This window comes from Gavialis gangeticus, unplaced genomic scaffold, assembly GCF_001723915.1.
Source record: "Gavialis gangeticus isolate Ggan-Ray unplaced genomic scaffold, GavGan_comp1, whole genome shotgun sequence".
NCBI lineage: Eukaryota > Metazoa > Chordata > Crocodylia > Gavialidae > Gavialis > Gavialis gangeticus.
Window position 1 is genome coordinate 217,259,171 of NW_017729032.1, and position 10,681 is coordinate 217,269,851.

The 10,681-nt window shown below is 42.8% G+C and overlaps 1 protein-coding gene across 1 annotated transcript in view; it reads right to left on the reverse strand.

Moving 5' to 3' along the window:
* IFNGR2 (interferon gamma receptor 2 (interferon gamma transducer 1)) overlaps positions 1-10,681 on the reverse strand; it is a gene marked incomplete at its 5' end in the record, with an annotated part of 27,464 nt that overhangs the window by 11,349 nt on the left and 5,434 nt on the right. Inside the window, 2 exons of the mRNA XM_019523890.1 lie at positions 486-661; positions 2,354-2,480. Coding sequence (XP_019379435.1) covers positions 486-661; positions 2,354-2,480 — 303 coding nt within the window. The remainder of the gene's footprint in view (positions 1-485; positions 662-2,353; positions 2,481-10,681) is intronic.

Below are 10,681 nucleotides of genomic sequence, written 5' to 3' on the forward strand. Positions count from 1 at the left end.
GTCTGTCTAAATCTAATTGCAGCCTCTCTCTCCCTTTGACACCAAGATGTGGGGAGAGGTAGGCACGCTCCTCAGCAAACTTGGACAGGCAAAGTCATTATTTGCAATGGAGGAGTTTCCTTTGTTCAAAAAACCCAGGAAAATACAGACAGGTTCAGGTTCTGATGAGACCTGTGTATGCTAGAAAACAAAGAAAACTTCGTGTTTACATGACATTCAAAACAGTTTGACTGCTGGGTCCTGTTTAACTTCAGAGCAGAATGGACAAGCATCAAAATTCCACTAGGTCCCTATACCCGCACCACTTTCTTGTTACCATTAACCATACAGATTTTAAAAGCAGAATCATGACCCAGCAAGGCCTGTCATTTGACTTCCACTGTACACAATACATAGTCAAGCGAGCAATAAAACTAAGCAGAAAATCACCACGCTTTTCAGAGATTTACTCTAGGAGAGATGCTGAGATCATAAAGAATTCTTACTGTCTTTCACTGCCATAAAAGCATTTGTTTCCACCCAGTCAGACTGCATGTCTTCTAGCTCACTTCTAACACGGAAAAAAGTTATCCAGTGGCTCTGAATTTCTGTACTTGTGAAATTGCATTTAGTCTCTGCAATATGCGTACAGTTAATTTCACCCCACTTGTCATAGGACTGCCTGAAATACAAAAGAGAGAAAAAATTAATGCCAAATTACTCTCCTTGCTGTTATCTTTAGTACAATTGGCAGAAAACTAATTCTGAAATATCCATCACAGCCAGCAAATTTCTAAAGAACTAGCATTTTATACAACTCTGGAAGTTTTACATTGCAACTGCCTTCTCTTAACACCTGGGACTCTTCTCAAAATAAAGGAAATTTAATGCTTAAGTAGTAAAGGTATGCTGACCATTTACCATCAGACAACGCAATTATTCCTGGCCATGATTATCATCTTTTATGTCCTGGAGGGGTGGGCGCTCACACATTTGTAGTTGAGCAAATTGAAACACTTATTTCACGTTTCATGTGTATCTGTGCACACCAGGAATAAGGTCAAACCCTGCACTTCTACAGAAGTTTAGAATAAACCAGGAAATCCTTCATCTAAATGATTATGGGATTCAAAAGGAACAGTGTCAGAACTGACTGAGAACAAAGGGGGCGAAACAGTTGGGAAGAAAAGGGGATTTCTTTCTTTTTCTTGTTTAATGAAGACCACAGTCAAAAGAACTTCTTAATCACTATTTTTTCTAAACAAACATGGAAGTCTCTTTTTAGTAAAACACACATTTCTCATTGGGGTACGCTGATAGAGATTTTTTGGGCTAATACTGATGGCCGATTTTTAATAAGCCATATTGACTGATCCAGATTTGATTGCCAATATGTAGCCTGGCAGCTTGGAGAGCAGTGTGTGGCTGGTAAGTCTGTTGGGGGACGGGGGGGGGGGGGAAGGAAGGGCCGTGGTGGGGGCAGATCGAGGCCCCTGAAGTGAGAGAGGGAGTGGGGCTGGTGCTGGAGCAGGGGTAGGCACTGCACAGTCAGGGCGTGGCGCAGATGGAACCACAGCTTCTCTGGGAGGTGTGGGTAGGGGTGGTTCCCACCACTGCACACAACCTGGGGGAGCCATTGGGGGTATGTGCCCCTGGATCTGCACTGGACCAGGCTGCCCCTGGGATGGGTGATGGCAGCACTGGGAGGGGGGCTATGGTGAATTCTGGGATGGCTGTAGCTCCACCCCCACCCCCCATACCCTCCCTTCCTAGTACTGCCACCACCTGCCCGAACCCCACCCCTGGGGAAGAGCCTGGCACTGTCCCCGGCCCCAGTCCCCATTGCCCTGCATGCAGATCTGGGGGGGTACATACCCCTCTATGCCCTCCTGGGGTATGTGCAGCAGCCAGAGCCATGCCCCACTCCCTGTGACCCCCAGATGAGTTGCTTGCAGCTCCATCCTGCACCCCACCCCAGCTGTGCAGTGCCTGCCCCTGCTCCTGCCCCACTCCCTTCCTCATCACAGGGGCCTTGGTCCACCCCTGCCATGCCCCTTTCTTCCCCCACAACAGATTTACCAGCCGGACGCTGCTCTCCATGCTGCCAGGCTGCACTCCTGGGTGCCTGTGGGCTGTACTGCAGCCGCGTACATGCACATGGCATTTATCAGCGACATTATCGGCCACATCAGGCAAAAAAAGCCAACTGCTGATAATGTCAATTTTCCTTTTATTGTGCCAATTTAATACAAGACCAATGTATCAGTGCACCTCTATTTCTCATATCCATACTTAATTCATTTTTAGATTCTGTTATTTGGCTACTTTTCTATTAGAATGAAATTAATTCAGTACACAAGAATTATTTACTCACGTTTTATACTGGACTGTATAGAACACTGGACCTTTCTTCACTTGAACAGGAGCCCATCTCAGTAAGTTATACAAGTTACGTGAATCAATTGTCACATTTTGTGGTGCTGGTAATTGGGAAGCAGACTCTAGAATAAGGTGAGAAAGACATAAAAGTATTTTAAATTCTCAGAAGAGAGGGTCGCTACACATTTGCCTTTTCTTGACCACATATTTAATTGTAGCTGCTTTGTACATATGCAGTTGCCCCTATTTCAACCATCCTATGTTCTACTGCTCTCAAATTCCTCCTATCCACGAAAGCTAACTAAAAATTGCAGTTTGTACCTAGGCACCAATAGAAAAAGCATTACATTCAATCGCTCAAAGGAAGGCTTTGAGGGAGGAAATGAGGCAACACATTTATGTAATTTATGGAGCCAGAAAAATCCCCTATTATTACGTTTACTGCTGGGCATTTCCCAAAACACAAGAGTTCTGCTCATGCAAATATACGATATCGTCTATTGTGGCAGAAATTTTCCATGCTGAGTGCCCATCTCACACTGAATTATTGGGAAGATTCTTGGAAAAATGCACTAGTCATTTCCAAAAACAAGTTAAAGAAAAAAAAAAAAAACCAGAAAACTACAACGAAAAGAAGTCCTCCCATGTTAAAGTTTTACAACTGTCTCAGCAAGAAGCTACAGCGGCTTCATGATTTGAAGCATGAATTCAAACTATGCTTACATGACATGCCTTTTCTTATCACCAGTATTATCCACTCAGATTTGGCCAAGTCTCTAGAAAAAAATATCAGTGTGCATATGAATAGAAGCATGACAGAGCTGCAGAGCTAAAGGATCCAGCTGAAGCTTTACACCGTACAGCTTCAGAGCTAAATGTTCCATGCACGGCCCAAGCAGGCCATTCTCTCCATGTGCTCCTTCTAATTGGTTAGCACGTGGTCAGCCACCAGAACTGATAGCAGGGGATATCAGAGCTCAGGGTAGACTGACCTTTACCTCCCTATTGAGACCATTCTGCTTGATTTGAATGAAAACTGGACAAGAGCCATACAAGGCAAAGGTTAGATCACAAACTCAGCAGGGAGAGGCTGGGACTGGAGATTTGGGAGAGGAAGGCAAACAGAAGGGGAGAGAGAAAATGGGATTAGAGGCTGGAGTCAGGAGGGTAAGACAAGACTGGAAGCTGAGAAGTTAAGTGTAAAGGAAGCCTGAGATCCAACAAGAAGCCAGAGAGACTGGGAATGGAAAGCAATGGAGATGGTGGGGATAGATCAGGTAAGAGAGTAGGGTGCTAAGAGCAAGAATCTGGGGGGAATCTCAGAGGAAGACGACAGACTGAATAGGCAAGGATCCCGGGGCTAGGGCAAGGGAGCCAAAGGTACAGACAAGAAAAGACTGGGATATTTTGGACAGGATGAAGCAGAAGAGGTCATTGTTGTGGGGAGCAAACAGATGGATCCATTCCCTCAGGGGCACAATCCCTTCCAACGCCCTGAATAATGCCAGGACTCTTGAATTCACTGTTCCTTTGCCATCAGCAGACACCTGAGACTCACTGGCAAAGCATGGCCCTTCAGGGTATGGGTCCACAAAGAGATGGATAACCCAGAAATGGACAACCTGCTGCTGCCAACAGTTTCTCTCCCCTGCCCCGCATCTCAAAGGGCAGAGTCCTCCACACTAGATCTAAAGCAGAGGTTCTCAAGCTGTGGTCCACGAGCTGCATTCAGGTGGTCCGCAGAAAGGTTGCGGAAACAAATTGAGAACATCTGTACTTGGCCCTGCACTTGATTAATTTTTTTGGACAACAGAGATCAAGGCTGTTTTGATGATGATGCCGGTGCTAAAGAAAATATTTTTGTTATTTTAGTTTTATTCGTATTTAATCCAGAAGTGAAGCTTTTTTTAAATTGGTATCACCCTACGGTACTACATACATGGTTTTAATTGGTCACATTTTTCAGCTGTGTATATGTGGTTTTCATTGGATGCAATTCAGTTAACCTACCTGTATTGTATTTATTGGTCATCACTGTCACGCGGAAAGTACTGACTGTACCAGAATCCAGTGCTTTTTCAAAAAAATGAAACAGTTGTCAGTCCAGAAAGCAGGATAGTAGCCAACCCGCAAAAATGGATTTGTGATTGAAAATGGGATATTTGAACAAGGAAACAAATAATCAAACCAGTGATGGTGAGATCAGCAAAAAGTTCAAAGTCAACTATGAGACTAGAGTACAGAAAGCAAACATACATCCGCAAAGGAAATTTTGAGTGCAGACCCATATTTACCAGGAACCAGTACAAGTAGAAGTACCGGTAATGAAAATACACTGACATGCCAAAAAAGGGTAATAATGTGACTCAAGCTATATTAATTTAGGCTTCACAAGGATTGGTGAACAAGATGAACCAGGGCCGCAATGTGTGTTATGCTATGCAGCGCTGGCTAATGAAAACTTAAAGCCTGTAAATCTCTGGTGTCATTTGGAGACAATACTTGCTGCTTTCAAAGATAAACCTCCTGATTTTTTTCAGCGCAAACTCAATGAGTTGAAACAAGGGAAAGTAACCATGTTTGCTCATGCAACAGTAAATGTAAAGCTTGAAGCTTCATATCGTGCAAGCCTTCAAAATCGCCAAAGCGGGGAAGCCTCACACTATTGGGGAAGAACTTATTCTGCCTGCAGATAAAAAACTTGTGTTTATAATGTGTGGAGAGAAGATGGCAAAGTAGTTAGATTGTGTCCCTCTTTCAAATGACACTCACACAGAATTCGAGATCTGGCAGCTAATGTTAAAGACATTCTTGTGAAATGTGTGAACAGCAGTAGGTGTTTTGCATTGCAACTGGATGAGACCACTGATGTCGCTGACCTTGCAAATATTCTTGCATACGTCAGGCATGAGTGGGAAGGGAAAATACTGGAAGACATTTTGTTTTGTCATTCAGTGCTAAGAAATACAAGCACCAAACAACTTTTCCAGTTACTAGATGAGCTTGTGAAGGACCACAGTATTGACTGGCAAGGTTGCACTGGAGTACGTACAGACAGTGCACAAGCAATGATGGGAAGACATAGTGGGGTAATGGCTCATATCCGCGAAGTGGCACCTAATGCCACATGGGTGCACTGTAGCATTCATCGAGAAGCACTAGCTGCCAAGAAACTGCCAGTGGAAATGAAGGGTGTTTTGGACTCTGCTGTGAAAACTGTTAATTTTATAAAAGCTAGACCTATGAATTCTCAAATTTTTAGTGTACACTGTAATAAAATAGGTAGTGCTCATGTACAACTTCTTCATACAGAAGTACAGTGACTGTCAAGAGGCAAAGTACTTACTTGTTTGTTTGAGCTACGTTCAGAAGTACAGATATTTCTAACAACCATCCATTCCAATTCACAAATTGTTTTGAAGATCCATCCTGCCTCTTGCAATTGGCTTACCTCTCCAATATATTCACAAGCCTAAATGAGTTGAATGCTGGACCACAGAGAGTTTTAGTGACTAATTGGATGTGCAAGACAAAAATCAATGCAATGATCAAGAAACTTGACTTGTTTGCTAGTCGTGTAAAAAAGGATGACTTCAGTGCATTTCCAACATTGGAAGGTTTTCTGTCTGAAAATGAACTGGTTCTTGACAAAAAATAAAAATAAAAAATGACATCAAAGAACATCTTGTTGCTCTTAAGAAACAGTTTGAAGATTACTTTCCAGTAGAAGCTGAACCAAACAACTGGATACATAATCCTTTCAGAACTGAAATCAGTGAGTTGCCCTCTGGTTTGTCCAATAAGGCACAAGAGTGCTTGTTGGAGCTTTCTTGTGACGAAACATTACAGTCAGAATTTAAAAGATATTCCGTATTTTAATTTTGGATTCAAAGAACTCGAGAGTACCCTGAACTTGCAGACAAAGCAGTTAGTTTTCTGATGCCACTTGCTACTATGTACCTGTGCAAGACAGGATTTTCACCACTTACTGCCCTCAAGTCCAAATACAGAAGCAGGATGAATACTGAACCCAGAGATGTCCCTGGGAGTGTGAATTGAGGCAAATGCCCCAGGCCCTGCACTTTGGGGGCCCCTGCAGTCAGAGCCATATAGGTACTGCTGCAGCCACCACGTGTTTCCGCTGCCAAGCGTTGCCAGCTCTGCTGCCACCACTGCTGCTGCCGAGCACTGCCAGCTCTGGCTGCTCCCCACCCAACTCCAGCTCCGTTGGCTCCGGCCACTCACCACCCCCTTTCTCTTAGCCCCCACACAGGTTGATATGCCCCAGGCCCCACACACCCCTAGGGACAGCTCTGGCTGAATCTCACCTAAGGCTAAAGCTGACAAACATTACACCTCACTTCCCAGAACTTTGCTCAAAAAAAACAGGCACATCCATCACATTAGAAAGGTAAGACTACTGATATTAAAATATGAATTGTGTGATTTGATTTGTAGAACAAAAGAAGTTTATTAAGTGGTCTGCCAAGACCCCCAGCAATTTAAGTGGTCCACGAAAAAAAAAAGTTTGAGAACCACTGATCTAAAGGATGGAAACCTGCTGGAGCACCCCAGGGAGGACAATATGATTTAAAATCTTAGAATTAGTGGCTACCTATACATGACTTGCCCACCCTGCAACTTTGTGTCCCTCATTCCGTAAGTGTCTGACTTGAGACCTTGAGGTCTAACTTGCAGAAATACTGACCAATCACAGCTGAAACTGCAGTCAATTGTTCTTGAAACAAATGGATTACTTTGCAGTGCTATCTATGTATTTGGCAAAAAATCAGGCCCTAGAAGTTTCAGATGGGTTCCTAATTTAATACATGTTCAATAATACATATTTATGCTTTGATTCTATGCTTACGAGATAAGCCCCATAGAGAAGCAATGCATATGCTTATAAAAGCATATGCTGAATAATATAATTATACATGTTCAATTTTAACCTCTCTGTGCTACAAACTTCTACCTATAAAATAACACGAGCCACTTTCTTTTTTCCTGTTCTTTTGTCAAGGAATTTAGCAGAATTTACAGATTCGTTGGAATCTGACAGGCTGCGTTGTGAGCACTTCTGCTATCAGCCTCAAACTTATGACCTCTAGGTTGTGAACTGTGCATCTTAGCACCTGCACCACCACAGCAGCCCATAATAGCTGCTCAAATACTATAGGGACTAGTGCCAAAGACAAGCCTGTAAGGAAATCAGTAATTCTGTCATTAAAGGAAGGTTAGAGCAGTGCACAGTAGATACAGCATGGGTCTACTTATTAGTAAGCACTGTCCATTTTATGCCCTGAAAGAGGCAGAAGTTCTGTGGATAAAACAGTATGCGATTATGCAAGTAAAGATGGTATCACAACGCCTGCATGAAAGAAGGATGTAGGATGAAGGTTCCATAAACCACCTTAATTCTGGTATTTCCTAAATTTTTCAGTGCTTGACTTTAACATAACCTAGAAAATCTTGACAAACATGTTCGTGACAAAAACAGTGCCATATTTAAAACCGCAGTTTTTGCCTCCCCGCCAATCAGGGGCAAGTGGCGAGCAGGGAAACCTGCAAGATTAAAGGAGCCGCTGTGCAGCCCATTTCTGCCACAATTTTGGTAGGTCCCTAGTTATAATGATCCCAAGCACCTATTTTTGCCCTGAATCCAACAGATAAACTATCATACCTGTGCTGAATATCTTTTCTGCAAGCAGTCCTGAAATTTACTTGCTCATAGCATACGCAGAGACCTTTATAGCTTGGTTGAGCATTGACTTCTCTTTTGAATGAGAAAATACAAACATATACACACTTCTTTTTGTTAATAAGTATGTGACAGTTTCTGTAATATAGTGTCTACTTCCTTTATTTAAAAAATGTTTGTTTTGGCTAATAACAGTAATAATAATAATAACTATCATTATTATAAATTATGATTGTTGTTGCTGTTATTATATTGGTCCAGGGACGATTGTGTCCTGCTACAATTCTGCTAATGATAATTCACTACTAGTATTACTTGGCATTTTTTTTAATGCATTTTAAATGAAAATGACTAACCAAAATAACAATAAACACCTGTTAGTAACAGTTACATGTTCTCAAGACAAAATGTTGGTGGTTCAGAAAATGAAATTATTCACTGTACTCTATTCTGAGCCCAATACTGCAGCATGGAATTGAAAAGCCTTGCTCAGCTATCGTGACATCTTTCAGATGACACTTTGTTCCCAGACTCTAACACTTGACTGACTGTCAGAAGTCAAGGATGATAAACACAGTGACTTAGCTTAGTTCCAATCAGTGAAACTGCCTACAAATATTTCCCCTCGAGTTTCAGTAAGATAGCTTATCTCATTTCCTGTCTTAAACTCCTGCATAGCAGACAAGTTTGTTCCACTCTAGAAGTGAAACATTTACAATTTGTAAATCTGATTGAGATAATCTGGAATAAGAAATACCATATTAATTTATTAGTCTTCTATAGTCATGTAGACAGAAAAAGTACAGGGGCAAGGAAAGACAGGTAGGATCTCACATGGTATTTTGTTTTAAAAGTATTAAGGCCCCCCACCCTCTTGCCAAAAAACCTGTTTGACTAAAGTACATAACTTTTTTTTCTTTTTTTGTTATCGAACTTGATACAAGTCTGGGTACAGTACAGTGTTCGCACTGACTTCAGCTCCAGCGCAAAGTTACAGGCTTTACACATTTATATTTATGGGATTTTTTTTTTCTATCGGGTAGCTTACTATGTTAGCTGTGAGGACATAAATGCAGTAATGAACTTCAAAACCGTATCTTAATAAAATAAGTCAAAGTACAATCTTAAGGTACTAAGGGATAGCTATTAAGAGAGAAAAATATAATACAATCTATTATGGTAGATAACATTTAATTTTTTCAAAACACTTTGAAGATTCTGGGAAGAAGGCTATAATCTGTACGTGCAGTGATGTTGAATGGTCTCCACAGGGCATGTCTACACAAGATGTTTATTACACAGCAGTCTAATTAGCTGCGCAGTAAATGTTGTGTGTCTACATGTATGCCCCTATCAAGCTGGGGTAAACTAATTTACTCCCCAGCAGTGGAAGTGTAGATGGTGTCCCAGCTGGCTGGGGCACAAGAGTGCTTCAGTGTTGGGGCGGGGAGGGCGGGGAAGCAGCCCTGGGCCCTGGGCTGCTTGGACCTTCTGCCAGCCGGGACTGCTCCAACCCAGCTAGCTCAATGTGCTGCAGTCCCAGGCGCATGAGCAAACAGTGCGCCTGAAGCAATAAACTCCAGAGCCTATAGCTATGGAGTTGACTGCTTCGCATTAATATGCATGTGTAGATGCGCCCACATAGACCTAAGCAGCTGGGTCAAATGCTCTCAATAGTCAGTAGCAACAACAATATCTTAAAGATCCCCCCTCTTTCTAAGCTAAATATGTAAAAGGATCCCCCAGTATACTAAGGCTGGACAATACCCCTGCATACATTTTAGTCCTGGTAATACTACATTAACCTGAGCTTTCCTAAAATACCTCTAGTACAGTGGGGAACAACATTTTTGGCAGGTATGTCACAAATTAAGCCCCGATCCCTTCCCCTGCCCTATCTGCCTCTATGTTCTCTCCTTCCTGCTCTGTACTCTATCTTACTTGCTACTCCGCTTTCTGCTCCCTGCCTTCTCTGCTGCTGTGCTGCCTGCCCTCTCCTCAATCTGCTGTGTACCACACACAGAAGTGACCCATGCCATCTGTGCCATTCATGCTGTAGGTTTGCCACCCCTATGCTACTACATGTTTTGCATGGTTTCCCTTGTTGTAAATGTGAAAAAACAGGCAATGTAAGGGAAAAACTGCTCAGATCTGACCCTGAGTCAGCCAGCTGCATGGTCCCACTGCAGCTGATCTGATGTCACTGCATGGCACACTCTGGGAAAACTATTTGGAACATGAGTCAGCCACTGTGGCTGATGTCACAATGTTAATGAAAAGTTTATTTTAAATGGTCCACCTAACTTAGTTAGGAGTAGAGGCGCACCAATGTAATGGTGCCATATTGGATTGGCACTGATAAAAGGAAAATTAACATTATATGCAATGGGCTTTTTTTGGCCAGTGTATCCAACCATGTCACCGATAAATATATGCCTGCAGGCCAGGGCCCCAGATGCCGTGTAAATGCACGCAGCTGCAAGATGCACGTGGCCAGGAACGCAGATGGACAGCATGGAGACCAGTGCCCTGAAGGTAAGTCTGCAGAGGGAAAGGGCATTGGGGGGCAGATCAAGCCCTCCCTCAGTGAGGGAGGGAGTGGGGCAGGGACTGGGAGTGCTG